At 43.1% G+C, this 16259-nt stretch overlaps 1 protein-coding gene across 4 annotated transcripts in view; it reads left to right on the top strand.

The window, feature by feature from the left end:
- The window catches only part of LOC146350131 (cohesin subunit SA-2-like), an 87019-nt gene that overhangs the window by 28467 nt on the left and 42293 nt on the right, over positions 1–16259 (top strand). For all 4 annotated transcript variants that reach the window (XR_014789191.1, XM_084844315.1, XM_084844313.1 and 1 more), the window contains exon 14: positions 9058–9165. Coding sequence is in view for 3 of the 4 variants with exons in the window: in XM_084844315.1 (XP_084700441.1) it covers positions 9058–9165 (108 nt within the window). In the remaining variant the exon portion in view is untranslated. The remainder of the gene's footprint in view (positions 1–9057; positions 9166–16259) is intronic.

The following is a 16259-nucleotide window of genomic DNA, read 5'->3' as shown; positions in this document are numbered from 1 at the left end:
GCAGAGGTGGACAACACTAAACAAAGTTTAGGGGAAATAACTGTATGACAGATGAAAATACAGAAAATATATATCAAAAATAACTTGAGATGCCTCAGTAGCCAGGCGAACACTGTTTGACCTTCATTTTGCCCCTATTTTTTGGGAAGGCATAAATCAGTATTCCACATTGCAGAACTTCTAGTTGTACCTGTCCATTGTAAAGTAACAACTTGATAGGAGTAGTGCCTACTTTCTAACTGTAGATGGAGCTATATATGTCACAGAATGAGGTATGCAATAGGTGGAGTGCACCATTTTTAAGCCCTCTCCTTAAAGAACAAATCAGTTCCCTGCAAGCAGAAGACTAGTGCACCAGGGAAAAAGCATTGAGCCCAGTCTTCTCCCTACCATTGGGATCTTATACTTGCAGGGAGTTTCTGTATTTTAAATTTAGGGAAGGAGTCAAAACTGTAATCTTGCTGCATCTGTTGATCTAACATATGTGTCCTGATGATTGTAATGCAGCCTTCCCCAACCTGGTAACCTCCAGATATTATGTACTACATCTCCCAGCATTTCTGATAATTGACTATGCTATCTAGGACTGATGGGAGTTAAAGTCCAAAATATCTGGAGGGCTTCAGGTTGTTGTAAGGTAATAACTAGCTATTAAGGAATAAATATGTGCAAATTGATATTTAAATGTATGTACGTGCTTTAGAAATTATAGGGAAATGTATATTGCAAAGTTAAAAATTTCTGTAGTTCCTTGGCTAGGCATGCCCACAAGGATCCATCGATGTGGTTTGTTTGCTGCCATGCTTTGAACCCCGTATTCACTTGATGCAAAATGTGGCTAGCACTGATGCTTGCATGCTGTAACAGGGTCTAGCATAGGGCTGCTGAACCTCTTTCAGCCTCAGGGCAGAATTCCATTTTGGAGAAGTTCTCGGGGGCTTCATTCCAGTGGTGGGCAGGACCAAAGGCAAAAGGAGTGGGGCCAAACTACCAGCATATTGTAGCTTAAAGCTCTTACTGCTAGTAACTAAGCCTTAGGAGAGGCATTTGAACCTTTCAGAAATGGGAAAAAACTGCACAAAAGCTGGGAAGCCACCAGATGATCGGTGTTCAGGGGAAAGAGGCTGGGGCCAAGAAAAAGAGGCATGGCCATCTGGAGATGCCCAGGCGGTTTGGATTTGGCCCATGGGCCTGAGGTTCAACACCCCTCTTCTAGCACATAAATATCCTGTAGATTCCTTTTTACTATAGGTACGTCTTTGGTCTTGGAAATGGGGAATATCGGTGCTTTAATGGAAGCCTTTCTGCAGGGAATGTATGATGCTTCCTCACGCTCAAGATCCATTAACTCCCTTTTTTGTTGGCCTGCTGAAATCTCCTATGCCATGCTTGATGAGAGCATTCTGAGGGCAAATTAACAAAATTAAGCAGTTGATGTGGTTAAAGTTAAGAAGTTGGTGTTGTGCACTGCATTTGTTTGTTCTTAGAAAAAAAATGAAGAAAAGTTTCAATTGTTATGGCTGATGTATAATAACCGTTCTGTGTCTCTCTGGGCTCCCTGTCCACCTGACTACCAGTCTGGAGTGTTTGCACCTTGTGTTGGGCCAGCGGGATAGATTAGGAATTTGCTGGTGTACTACCTACCCTGCTACCTGGCAGTCTCCCTACCTGAGCTGACAGACGTGGTCTCAGATGTGATGCTGAGGTCTCCCAGGCTGCTAGTTTTGGGGGATATCAACCTTCATGCTGAGGGCACCTTGTCTGGGGTGGCTCAGGATTTCATGGCCTCCATGACAACCTTGAGACTGTCCCAACATGTGATCGACCCAACGCATGTAGCAGGGCACACTCTAGACCTGTTTTTTTCAGCTAGTCATGGGGATGGTGATCTGAGGGTGGGGGCTTTGAATTGGCCCCTTTATCATGGTCAGATCACCTCCTGGAGATTTAGACTGATGGCAGCTTTTCCCCTCTGCAAGGGTGGGAGACCTGTTAAGATGGTTTGCCCCCAGAGGCTAATGGATCCAGATGGTTTACAGAGGGCTCTAGGGGGCTTCCGGCTGGTGCTCCTGTTGAAGCCCTGGTCGATCCGTGGAACACAGAAATGAACTGGGCAGGAGACGCAATCACTCCTGAGCACTGTTCTAGAGCTTGTATGACTCCATGGTATATCCCGGAGCTGAGAGCAATGAAACAAAACAGGAGATGGCTGGAGTACAGATGGAGAAATACTCCTAGTGGATGCAATCAAACATTGGTATGTACCTATGGTTGGGTATATTTACAGGCAGTGAAGGCAGCAAGGAAACAACATTTCACTGCCTCTACTCAATCCTCCATGTGCCATCCAGCGGCGCTCTTTAGGGTAGTCTGGGGCCTATTACATGCTGGCCCTAAGGACCCTGTGGAGCCATCTGAAGCCCATTGTAATATACTTGATAGGAGCTTCCGAGTAAAATCTCTTGCATCTGCTGGGACTTAGACTTCAGTGTTAGAGCAGGTGAATCAGGTGAGGTTCCCAGAGCACAACCTGGTCCAGTTTTCTTGGATGAATTTCAGTTGGTACAGCTCGAGGACGTTGACAAGGTGCTTGGACAGGTGACCCTCTCCATACTGGTTCCTTTCCCGTCTTGGCTTATAAAAACCAGCAGGGAGGGAACAGCTCACTGACCAGGGAGGTAATTAATGCCTCTTTGCAAGAGGGAGTGGTCCTGAGCTGATTCAAAGAGGCGGCGGTGAGACCACTCCAGAAGAAATTCTCTCTGGACCCGGAAGATTTTAACAATTTTAGGCCGGTGGCATTCCTTTCCTGGGCAAGGTCCTTGAGCAGGTGGTGGCCAACCAGCTCCAGACATTCTTGAATGAGACCGATTATCTGGATCCATTTCAGTCGGGGTTCAGACCGGGTTTTGGCATGGAAACAGGCTTGGTCGCCCAGTATGATGACCTGTGTCAGGAGAGAGACAGGGGGAGTGTGACCATGTTGATACTCCTGGATCTCTTTTGATACCATTGACCATAGTATCCTTTTGGAGCGACTGTTTAAGCTGGGACTGTGGGTACTGCGTTGCAGTGGTTCTGCTCCTACTTGGATGGCTGGCTCTAGAAGGTGGTACTTGGGGAATATTGCTCAGCCCCGTGGATTCTCCAGCATGGGTTTCCTCAGGGGGTGGTTTTATCCTCCATTCTACTTAACATCTCCATGAACCATTGAGTAGGCTTATCTGGAGTTTTGGAGTGCGTTGCCATCAGTATGCTGATGACATACAACTCTACCCCTTTTCATCCTCATCAGGCGAGGCTGTGGATGTGCTAAATCAATGCCTGACTCTGACAATGGATTGGATGAAGGCTAATAAACTGAAGCTCAATCCAGACAAGACTAGATGTTGTTAGTGGATGGTTCTTATGACCAGATGGTGTGTGTTCAACTGTTCTGGATGGGGTTGCACTCCCCTTGAAGGAGCAGGGTCGTAGCTTGGGGGTTCTCCTGGAGTCATCTCTATCATTTGAGGCTCAGTGGCTTGGAGTGCCTTCTACCAGCTTCAGCTGGTGGCCCAGCTACGCCCATATCTGGACAGGGATAACCTGGTTTCAGTCATCTATGCTCTGGTAACCTCCAAGTTAGATTACTGCAATGCACTCTACATGGGGCTGCCTTTAAAGACTGTTCAGAAGCTGCAGCTTGTGCAAAATGTGGCAGCCAGGTTAATAACTGGGACTAGAAGGTCTGAGCACATAATACCAATTCTGGCCTGCTTGCATTGGCTACCTGTATGCTTCCGAGCCCGATTCATGGTGCTGGTTTTAACCTAGAAAGCCTTACACAGCTTGGGACTGCAATACCTGATGGAACACCTCTTCCAACATGAACCTACCTGGACACTATCATCAACATCTGGGACCTTCCTCTGAGTGCCTCCTCTGAGGGAGGCTTGGAAGGTGGCAACAAGGGAGAGGGCCTTCTCAGTGGCAGCTCCCCAACTGTGGAATGAGCTTCCCATTGAGGCCTGCCTGGTGCCAACACTGTCATCTTTTCAGTGCTAGGTTAAGACTGCCCTCTATGCTCAGGCATTTAATGACATACAGTCAGGGCCAGAAATATTGGAACAAGGATAACTGTTTTGGCAGTTGGCCTCTGTATACCACCACATTGAAGTTGAAAGGAAACACACCCAGATGGGAGCGAAGTCAGGACTTTCAGCTGTAATTCAAGGGGTTTGACAAAAGTGGGGCACCAACCATTCAGGAAGGACAGCCAGTGGCATACCCCCCCCCCATCATTGGTGGCTCATAAGTAATGGAACGAATGGCTGACAAGCAGCTGCATGGCCAGGTGTGGCCTGTTTCCTGGGTACCCCATGACCAATCAAGCAGATAAAAGGCCTGGAGGAGGTTCTGAGTGTTACATTTGCATTTGGTAGCTGTTCACTGGAACTCCCAACATGAGGTCCACAGAGGTGTCCATGCGAGTGAAGGAGGCCATCATTAGGCTGAGGAAACAAAATAAACCCATCAGAGAGATAGCAAAAACATTGGGAGTGGCCAACATAACAGTTTGGAACATCCTGAAAAAGAAGGAATTAACTGGCAAGCTCAGCAACAGCAAAAGGCCTGGAAGACCACGGAAGACAACTAAAGTGGATGACTGCAGAATTCTGCTCATGGTGAAGAGGAACCCTTTCACAACATCTAGCCAGGTCAAGAACGCTCTTGCAGAAGTAGGCATGTCATTGTCAACCTCTACAGACAAGAGACAGCTTTATGAATGTAAATACAGAGGCTTCACAACAAGGTGCAAACCACTGGTAACGCTCAAGAACCTAAAGGCCAGATTAGCCTTTGCCAGCAAACACCTAAAAAAAGCCTGCCCAGTTCTGGAATAAGATTCTTTGGACTGATGAAACCAAGATTAACTTGTACCAGTATGATGGGAAGAGAAAAGTATGGAGAAGGAAAGGAACAGCTCATGATCCAAAGCAGACCACATCATCTGTCAAACATGGTGGAAGCAGTGTTATGGCATGGGCATGTATGGCTGCCAATGGAGCCGGGTCACAGGTGGTTATTGATGACCTGACTGCTGATAAAAGCAGCAGGATGAATTCTGAAGTGTATAGGGCTATACTTTCTGCTCAGATTCAGCCAAATGCTGCCAAACTGATAGGATGCTGCTTCATATTGCAGATGGATTATAACCCAAAACATACAGCAAAAGCTACCCAAGAGTTTCTGAAGGCAAAGAAGTGAGAGGTTCTTCAGTGGCCAAGTCAGTCAGCTGATCTCAACCCAATAGAGCATGCTTTTCACTTACTGAAGACAAGACTGAAGGCAGAAAGACTCACAAACAAGCAGCAGCTGAAGGCAGCTGCAGTAAAGGCCTGGCAAAGCATCTCCAAGGAGGACACTCAGCATTGGGTCATGTCCATGGGTTCCAGACTTCAGGCGGTCATTGACTGCAAAGGATTTTCATCCAGGTATTAAAGGCGACCCTTAAGTTTGAAATGATGTTGGTTTGTTCCATTACTTATGAGCCACCAACGATGGGTGTATGTGCATGCCACTGGCTGTCCTTCCTGAATGGTTAGTGCCCCACTTTTGTCAAACCCCTTGAATTACAGCTGAAAGTCCTGACTTTGCTCCCATCTGGGTGTGTTTCCTTTCAACTTCAATGTGGTGGTGTACAGAGGCCAACTGCCAAAAGAGTTATCCTTGTTCCAATATTTCTGGCCCAGACTGTATGATGGGGCACTTACTGCATGTTGGCTGTCTTCAACAGGTCTGTTATTGAAACTGAATTGATACTGTTTGTAGCTATTTAATTGTTTTAAATGTTGTATCTTAAAAAAATTAGACCATTTTGTATTATAATGTTGTTTTATAATATTTATAATGTTGTCTTTTTTTATTTTTTATGAATTGTTGTGAAGCTCCCAGAGAGCGTCGGCTATTGGGCAGTATAGAAATGAAATTAATAACAACAATAATACACATCCCAGTGAGGCCTGTGGAGGGAGAGGATGTTTGAGGTCCTGAACTGGAAGTGGTGTGCAGGTAGTCAAATGAGCAAGTGGCTGGTAGGTCAAAGGCAGGTTCCCATAGGACTTAGGAGAACTTCCAGGAAACAGGAGACATTGCTCTGACAAAGGCCAGAGACAAATTGAACCGTTATGTATTAAACCAACCAGGCCTTGCGCATCAGCTCTGAGCTGGAAGCAGCTTAAAGGGACAGAGTTTTGACTTAGGCTCCTAAATACCAACACCTTTTGAGTTGTACTCTCAAAAGCAATGCTTTCTTCTGCCTCACGTAAGGGCTTGCATAGAGAAAAAGGCTCGATACTTGAGCGACAGATATTTATCATCTTGTGTACTTATATCCTTCTCTTTAACCATGAAGGGTTTGCAGAGCTGCTAAAGCAACCAAGTGAAAATCCAAATACAAGAAATAATTGCAGGGCAATAAAAACAAAAGTCAGCTAAAAACCAGGGCCAAGCAAGTTTAAAATGGCATCTAGAAAGTCTTGGCAAATAAAAAAGTGTGGGAAAGATACCAAAAGTGGCATCAGGTGAGCCTCCTTTGTGAGTGACATTCTGAAGACAGAATGATGCTATTAAAAGGCCCTATTGCATCGCTACTTACCTTGCCTCTGATGGCAGAGACACCCAAAGAAGACGCCCTGAAGAGGACATCACGTTCCCATCCTGAGGGGCCTTTGTGGATGGTTCAGGGTGTGTGTGTCTTGGGCAGAGGTCAGGAATGTGGTACACCTCCACCTTCTCAGTCTGAGGACAGTTAAGGGATAAATTATGGTTGCAGTGTGTGAAATACAGTTGCGTGAATATCTACCGCAGCCTTCCCCAACCTGATGTCCTCCAGTTATTTTGGACTTCAGTTCCCACGAGCCCCAACCAGCATGGACAATGGTCAAGGCTGCTGGGAGCTGTGGTCCAAAACATCTGGAGGGCACCATGTTGGGGAAGGCAGATTATCGGGGTGGACAACTGGTGGCCCTCCAGATGTTGTTGGACCGCAACTCCCATCTTTCCTCACTGTGCTGGCTAGGGCTGACGGAAGTCGCATCCAACAACATCTGGAGGGCCACCAGTTGCCCACCTAGTGCTGTAGAGGAAGCCTGTGTTCTGTTGAGCTAAACGTTTGGTGTTTTAAAGAAAAATGTTTGTTGATATCCTGTGTACTCGTATGCCATTATGTGGCAAAGAATAATTTCATGACTTCATTATTCCAATGAATTTGCAAAATTCCAAGCATTTTATGTTGCAGATAAATAACTTAATTATGTTAATTTATATTATCTGCATATTTTATGACTTAATTTGATTGTTCCAGCGGTTTTCTACGCAGCTCAGTTGAAACCATTTGGTTAAAGCGTTACAACCCAATCCTAAATATGTTTATTGAGTATAAGCTGTATTTTCTGCAACAGGATTTCTGAGTTAGTAAGTCAGTTCAGCTGTATGCAAAACTCTTTGAACAGTTTAATGATTACATCATAAAATATATAAATGACATGATTTATTAATTATTAATTAAGCTTAGGATTGCCATTTTAGTGAATAGTCACATATACCAAAACCGTCCCTCTTTTCTATTATCAGTCTTTTAGGGTTTTTAGAAACTAAATAGTAGTTTTGTATATCTGTTACTTGTCCAGTACTGGATTTATATAAGAAAAAGAAATTTCAGAGGTCTGATCGTTTCTAGGTTTCTGAAAAGCTGTTTCCTTGATTATCAGATGGTGTCAATATCTATGTACTTTGGAAAAAGTTTTACCAAGAGCAACCTAAGAGGAGTGAGAAACTTTTATTTAAAAAATAACAGACAGCTCTCTGAAAATGATGGACAGGACGATAATGATCAGCTTGCAATTTATTTGAGGCTTCCTTGTCTCTCATAGTCAACAAGTCAGCAATGTGTGCTCTCATCAGATCCCTTTGTGCTTTCAACCCTCCACTCTTGCATTGTTTACAATGATGGTAGATACCAATTCTTAGCCAAAGTATGGTTTTCAAGAACTTTTCTCTGCAGCAATCCCTGCCAACAAACTGGATGTCCAATTTAACTCATTGTTAGTGAAATGTTTATTCTGTAAACTAATTAGTTGCTAGGGGACAGGATTGGAGGGTGGCAAGTTCTGACTTTGATAGATGGTTATTTGTGAGGATTGAAGCAGTGCTTATGGCTAAGGAGCTGCCATCTAACATGGAAGGGGTACAGTTTTTTCAATACGGATGGTGGATGGTTTGTTTGCAAAACTTAAGTCTTGGCATTTCATTATCATTGCCTGAATTTAATCAGTTTTACACAAACATGTAATGTTTCAGAAATGGATGGCAAAACTAAAATATAATGCAGTGCAATGTCTGACTTCAAATGCCTTGTTGACCTTTAATTGCATCTATAATTAATGAAAAACAGAAGGATCTCTGCTTGTGTTAGAGGAAAGTTTGACCACTGGTATGAATTTGGTGAAATGAGGGCCTGGAGATGTTGAGGGTGGGGCTTGTATGTGCATTTCCGGTCCCTACACAGTTTTAGCTCTCATGTTCAGGTAGACACCTGAATAACGCTTCTATCTGTAAAATGGTTGCAAATGATATTCATTATTCCATGGTGGGTGTGGCAAAGATATACTTACCTAATGTTTATTGGTGTGCTGAATATTAAATATTCAGCACATGAAATGGCTTTCCTTATTCTTTTCTGTGGCAGTTGCTACATGCTCAGAGGACCAATTCTCCACTGCCTTGCATTTTTTCTTGGCATAAGAATTTGTTCCATGGGAATATAAAGATGCAGCCACTTTAATTGAATGGGATATCTGTGTTCATCTTGCAAAGATATCAAATGGACTGCAAGACAGTGAAGGATTAAGCCTCAACCAAAGTATTATAGGCATAGGCTGCAATCCTATCCACATCTATCCGGGAGTAAGCATCATTCCTACTTCTGAGTAAACATGCCCAGGATTATGCTGTTAGTACGTGTAATAATACCCTTCTTTGACAAAACATACTTAATACTTTGTCTCTGTACAGGAACTGTGAAGATGCATTGTCATCTGAAGACTGTGAAACCTTATACCAGTTTGTTTACACCACCCACCGACCGCTGGCCATAGCAGCTGGGGAACTACTTTATAAAAGGTAACTGCTTAACTATTTTATATGGTACTTGTTGGCTTCACAACCGCAGGACCTATGTTTCATCCTCTGTAAGCAACATGATGCATGACTCTTTTCCCTGCTTCTCTTCTGAGTGATCACACTCTTATGATTCTTGTTGTGTTTTCATTCAGTGAGATCGAAACTTGTGTACACAGGTGTGTGTATGCAGTAACATAAGAACTGTAGCAGTGAAGGTTTTGGTCTTTATACATAGCGGAATACCCAAATATACACTCTCACAGTCATTATTAGTTAACTTCTATATATACATTTTTCTTGTACATGTCTAGAGCTTGTAGAATCTGTGCTAATAAGATCCAGACTCTATACCAGTGGAACCCAGTTCTGTTTCATCTGAACTTACACAACATAAGCCATTTCAGTTTAACTCCTTTCTTACAACTTGTTCTTATTCTTTTAGCAGTGAGGAGGAATGAGAAGCAATGAACTATACTCAAGCTATACCCCATAACCACTGATAATCTTGCTCAGCCCCTGCCCCCCCCTTTGAGAATGGACCAAGCTTAGCAGCATATGTTTTCAAGCTCATTTCTGCACTCAATAGGGCTAGAAACATACCTTTTTGTACTCAGAGGGCCCACTTTGTAGGAAATTCTTTGTTCCCAAGCCATAGTCAAAAAGAAAACAATGTAGTAAGGGATGAACAAAAACTGTGAAGAAATTCCCTAATTTTTCATTAAAATAAGTTTGTTTGTTTGTTTTCATTTCTACCCCACACTTTGAACCAGAAGGATCCCCATGATGCCTCACATAAGGTTTTTTTTTTTTAAACAATAAATGGAGAGGGGGTGTTTCCATCCCTTCTGACACATTGCATTTTTCTGGGGTTGCCATGGCACCAGCCCCTCCTCCCTGTAAGAGCAGGACCTTTGCTCAGTGGTAGAGCACATGCTTTTCATGCAATGTCCGAGGTTCAATCTCTGACATCTCCAATAATAATTAAAAAAAAAGTAGCAGGTGATGGGAAGACCTAGGAGAACCTCTGCGAGTCAGGGTAGGTAATACTTAGCTCAATGTACAAATTATCTGACTTGGTATAAGGCAGCTTCCTATGTTCCTATATTTCCCCTTTCATCCTATCACACTCTCTCAACTTCTGACAACTAGATGGACAAATTGCCTGGCTGCTTACTTCTTAATGCATTCCATTACATGTGAACAGGGGCCCAGTCCTTTCCTGTTCACTATTTGTGAATGTTAAAGGTAAATACACTGATTTCAACACACAGGTGTTTCTTCATACCTAATGTGGTGCATATATATTTTGTATTTGGTGATCTGTACCCAAGCACAACAGATATCGAAAGAAGTGGTCTTCAGAATGCTGGCTTCTGTTCAAGATATCAAATTCTTCTGTTAGACACATGCACAAGCATGTGCATGCGCATGCGCGCGCACACACACACACACACACAGGCTTCCCACAAGCAGCTGGTTGGTCACAGTGGGTAGTATGCTATTGTGTCCATGCACTTGAAGGAACAACAGTTGGTACAAAAGGGCTTTCACGGTTCTAAAAATCACCTGATGGGGACGGTCAGCAGAGCTCACAGGAAGGGAGCTCCACTGACCTGCCCCAGCCTGGAAGTGAACGTTTCCGCTCATTTCCACTCATTCATATTTTTTAGAAGGGCGAAAGACTTCAGTCTTAAGAATTGGGTCTCCATATCTTTCTTAGTTCTATCTTAAGTTATTTTCTTCCTGTGTGAAGTGTTTTACTTAGGGTGTGTAAGAACTTAAGAACAGCCATGCAGAATTTGATCAAGGTCCATCTAGTGCAGCATTCTATAACCATTGTCTCTGTTTCAGGTCATTTCCCCTCAGCTATTATGCCCTCTCTTCCCAGAGTTCAGAGGTGAGTGCTGTGGATTGTGTAGCCAAAACAGCACCATCTATACACAATAGGGAGGTATCAGCGTTCTTTGGGAAACCTTTCTTTTTAGGTAAAAAACTCTAAGAGGGGGAGGAGACAGCAGAAAACAACTCAGTGAGGACTGAGTGTGCTCAGTGGCCATGGAATACTGAGTGATTATTGGAGGTGAAGGGAGGGAGCAGTAAACCAGGATGGGGAATGGAAAGAAGGCATGGCTGACTGACTCGAACACTGAATAACGTCACTCCACACTGCAACATTTTGTTGCAGATCACATTAGTAATTTTGCTATCCTCCATTTTGTGTATAAACTATCGTAGGCACCATGCCTTAACTTCAGTTGGTTTCCTGGCTAGTGCTTGTAGTTCTTTGTCATCCTCCCAATATGATGTGTTTTGGTCTTCCATAGACGTAATTACTTTCTGGTAGATGCCACTAGATAATGTAGAACACAGGTAGATTTCTATCCATTTTGAGTTCTTTTATGAATATCCTTTTCCATTTCTTGACTGGTTTTATGTTAGGTATGTATTGGAAGGAATTTAAGGGCGCAATCCTATGTGGAAAGTTGGCCACTTCCGAACTTGGAAGCAGCCAACTATCCAGTGCAGGACAGGAGAGTGCAGAGGGGATCTTCTCCTCTGCGCTTCGGCTGCCCTGCATTTGTGGCTAGACAGCTGATCTCGGCTGTCTAGCCAGGGTGCCTTGGAGCGGGGGAGGGGAGGTGAGGGAGGTGGCACACAGGAAGCATTGTACTGGCGCTTTCGTTGTCTCCTGCCCTTCCCAGGAATGCCCCCTTTTCAGGTGCTCTGCACTGCTCTTCTGAGCACGGAGCCTTGGATGAACTGTGCCTCCTACACGGGGGCGGGGTGTCGGATTTCTAGGAACCGAGCTTGGAGCGCCAGCTCCAAGCCAGCTAGTTCCCATAAACTGAAAAATCCTATGGCCGTCTAGATGCTGTCTAGCAGCCATAGGATTGCAACTTAAAATGATCTGTCTGCCTTAATGTATGTTTATAATGCATTATTGGAGCATAGTGACATTTTCCTTAGTGGGAAGGTGGGCTCTGGAAAGGGATATCTTTTGAACCAGTATTAAACATGCTTCTTGTAGGTGGGACAGTCACAAGACATTATTCATTGTTTTACTACCTTGTTCTGTCCTGTTATGTAAATTCACAGAAAGTATAGGGCTGAATGCCTCCATTTGGCCTATGAGTGACATATATATACTGTATATGTGCGTGTGTGTGTGCGCGAGTGTGTGTATAAAATTTTTTCAAACATACACACAGGTGGGAAGAAAGAGAAAATGTGTGGATTAATTAATGAGTTTACTAACAAACAATTCCAGATTTCTGTGTGTTTCTCTTCTCTCCCTTATGTGTTATTCCTTTCCTCTCTCCCTGCTATGTCTCTCATTTTGAATCTCTCTTTTTCCCCTTGTCTCTGCTCTGTCAGTTGTCCTGACATTTCCCCCTCTGTCACCAAGTGCTTGAACTCCAATATAATGTCATAACTGGACTGGGATGAAAGGGCTTCATTTTAGCCTCTGAGCAAGAGCCAGGGAGAAGCCCACCATTCCAAATGTTCCAACTTAGCATGTCATTTCAGGCTCTTTGTGCATGATAACCTTTGCGTCACCTCTGGCTGAGTCTTTGTTTGTCTCCTTGACTTGATCCTCTTTTTCCTCCTTCCACATCACCTGTTAAAAGTTGTAATATTCTCCAGCCCTCCCCTGGGAAGTGTTTGATCAGGATGGTATTCAACTGTATAATAATCAAAACTGCTCCTTCCCCCTCCCATCAAAGCTTAATTGTAAAAGACAGAGTGTGTTGTATTCCGGACATGTTACATTTTTTTTAGCATTCTAATCACAGGATGGATGGCACACCAGGAGTGGGGACATTTTCATTGCCTTTATTTTAATTAACCAGGGAGAAAAGGTGGACTCAGAGCCATGAAGTGCTAGGAATCTTTTACCTCAAAAGAAACCCCACTGCATGCTGCAAGAAAAATATTGCACTCTCTTTCTCTCTCTCTCTCTCTCTCTTCACCCTCCCTTTTCGTTCCTCAAGAGCATGCAGACTAAAAGATAAGGTACATCTCTTTTACTAACTACCTCCCCAGCTGGTCAGCCAGCCATCTGGAATTCTTGTTTATTCTGCTGTTTCCTAAAATCTTGCCAATTTTTGCCTATATTTTTTACCAAGTTTTTGTTGGTTCTGGGGAGATTCGGTTACAGCGAGCAAGCAAAAGTTTATTGTATTTAGCAGCCAGCCATTATACAACTTCACATAGACATATTACATCCATCCCCTTGGCCCTTTCACGCAAGTGCAAGGCAAGTACAAGAAATGTAGCAGTTCTAAAAGTTACATATTGTTAAAATCATTTAATAAAAAATACAACTTTTCAATAGGAGACCATCCTTTCATCTGAACCAACAAAGGAAGGATATATGTTTTCCTCATACAAGAATAGGTATCACATTCTAAAATAAAATGGGTAGTATCTTCCAAAATTAAAGGATTACAAGAACAAACTCTGCCTTCCTTGGCGATACCCTGAAGGCGCCCCATACAATCTGCCAATGGAAGTACGTTTAGCCTTGCCCAGGAAAATACTGATCTCATCTTACTAGAGTGTAAATCAGCAAAATAATTCAGAAGTTTAAGAAAAGAAGGGACTAAATTCACATATACCTTGTTTGATAAACAGCTTGAAATTTCAGCCAGTTGAGACTGCATCTCGATAGCTTTAAGACGTTGTGGTAGTAATGAGTTTGCTTTGTCATAACCCAGTGTCACTAAGAAGGATATAAAAAACCCCATATTTGAAATAATGAAGAGAATCTTTTGTCTCCAAGAATTGGAGCCCGTTTCCTCAACTACAGTCAATACAAAGTCAGACGTCTGCTTAAATAACACCTTTAGGCAAAAAAAAGAGGCTAATTGAAGGGCTTCCACTTTTATTGACATCAGTCCCAATTCAGCAGGAATTACTACCAATTTAGTAGAAACTGGGACAGAAAGAAGTCTGCATAGAAATTTATTTTGGGCTTTTTCAATTGGATCTAATTTAGCTACTGCCCACAACGGGGCCCCATATAGTATTTGTGGCAGGACTCTAACCCAATAAAGGTCTAGTGCTGAATGCACAAATTTACCTCCTTTAGTACGATGGAAGCATAACAGCCCATTAAGTCAGTGGCTAGATGGCCATAGGTTAGGTCAGTTCCTGGGAACTGACCTCAGAGCCCGTGCTCCAAGGTCAGGTCCCTGAGAACTGACCACCCCGTCCCGCACTGCCTTGTAGGCAGCGCGGAATGGCCCCACACTCCACGCTTGGAAGAGGAGCGTGGAGTGGCAAAAACGAGGCGTTCCTGGGGGCGTGCCAGGGTGGAGAAGTTGGAAATCCGGTACAACACATCCAACGTGTTGTCTAGCCGCCGCTTCCCACGCTCCGACTTCCCCCGGCTAGACAGCCGAAATCAGATGTTTAGCTGCAAATGCAGGGCAGCTAAAGTGCGGAGGGGATGATCCCCTCCACGCTTCTCCTGCCCTGCATTGGATAGGCGGTTGCCTCCGAGTTCAGAGGTTGCTGCCTATCCTGATAGGATTGTGCCCTCTGAATCTTATCAGCCAGCACAGCGTTGGTTTGTATCTGGAGGGACCAAGACCCTGATTGCTGGAATATGAACCCAAGATACTTAAAAGAGGGAACTTGTTCTAAACTGTTCCCATCCATTTTCCAATTGTAAACATGCCTTGATTTACCAAACACCATTATCTTAGTTTTATTTTATTTAATAGAAAGCTCCATTTCTGTTGTTCTTTTCTACAATAATGGCTAGATTGCCTTAGCAGTCTATGTAATCCTACCTGAACATGAAATATAAGGACAGCATCATCTGCATAAAGAAGGATAGAAATCTTGTTGTGACCAACTTTAACTGGAAAATAGCAATCCCCCTTTAAAAACTCTACAACATCATTTAAAAAAGGTTTAAAAGAAGTGGAGCCAATAAGCATCCTTGTCTAACTCCTTTTGTAAAAGACACCATATTAGATAGTTGACCCTCTTGGCCTACTCTAATTTTAAGATAAGTCTCTGAGTATAGATCCATAATACAATTTAGTAGTTGTGTGTCATTTCCTAAGGATTGTAACATACGTGAAATAGAATCAAAAGCAGCTTTTAAGTCAACGAAAGCAACAAAAATCTGTTTGGTGAAAGCTAACGAATATTTATAATGTGTTTAAGTAGGAGACAAAGATCACATGTTGATTGCCCTGCACAAAATCCAGCCTGGTCTGGAGCGAGCAAAGCCTCTTCCTCAACCCGGTCTTCCAGTTTCTCTAAAAGATGTCTGGCATATATTTTCCCTGCCACATCAAGAAGACTGATGGGTCTATAATTTGCTGGGTCATCCTTAGGACCCTTTTTATAGATGGGCACCACCACAGCTGAAAGCCAGCTAGGTGAGGGGATACCAGATCGATCTATAAGGGAGAACAGAGTTGCAAGTATAGGTGCCCACCAATCTGGAAAAGAGATAAATAATTCTGAGGGGAGATCATTTTCACCAGGAGCCTTTTCTTTCCGAATCAGTGCTTTGGCTTTATCTATCATAACACAATCGCAATGAGTGGCCCAGTTAGAGTCAAAGGCTACTTTTGAACCCATTGCTTGAGTGGTAGGATCATTAAACACCTCCCTAAAATGACTTTCCCATTTGGACATGGAAATATAGCCATCAAAAACTGGGACTGACTTCCCTTCCATCTTAGATACTAAGGCCCAAAAGTTTGTAGGATTTTTTTGAAAAAGGGTCAGACCCATTTCTCTCCATTGTTCATTATGATAATTTCTCTTCTTTTGTTTAATTAATTTTTTATAAGTTTTTCTTAGCTCATAGAAAGAGGGGGGGATTGATGATAAATTCTTATTGCTATAGCATCTGAGCGCTTTTAGCATCTGTGTTTTCAGTCTTTTACAGTCCTCATCAAACCAGTCATTTCCCAATTAAAATGATACTTCTTAGGGACAGAAACCTTTTTGAAAAAAAGAATTTTCAATGAATCCAGCAGTTGTAGGAATAGCGATACTGCTGTGTTTATATCAACAACATTCATTACAGCATGTCTTAACCATAAAATCCCCCGAATATAATTTTG

Source organism: Heloderma suspectum, chromosome 3 (assembly GCF_057233095.1).
Source record: "Heloderma suspectum isolate Gila_16-S chromosome 3, 16-S_ref, whole genome shotgun sequence".
Classification (NCBI taxonomy): domain Eukaryota; kingdom Metazoa; phylum Chordata; class Lepidosauria; order Squamata; family Helodermatidae; genus Heloderma; species Heloderma suspectum.
Note: the sequence above shows the minus strand (reverse complement) of the source record. Positions and strands in the feature narration are given on the sequence as shown.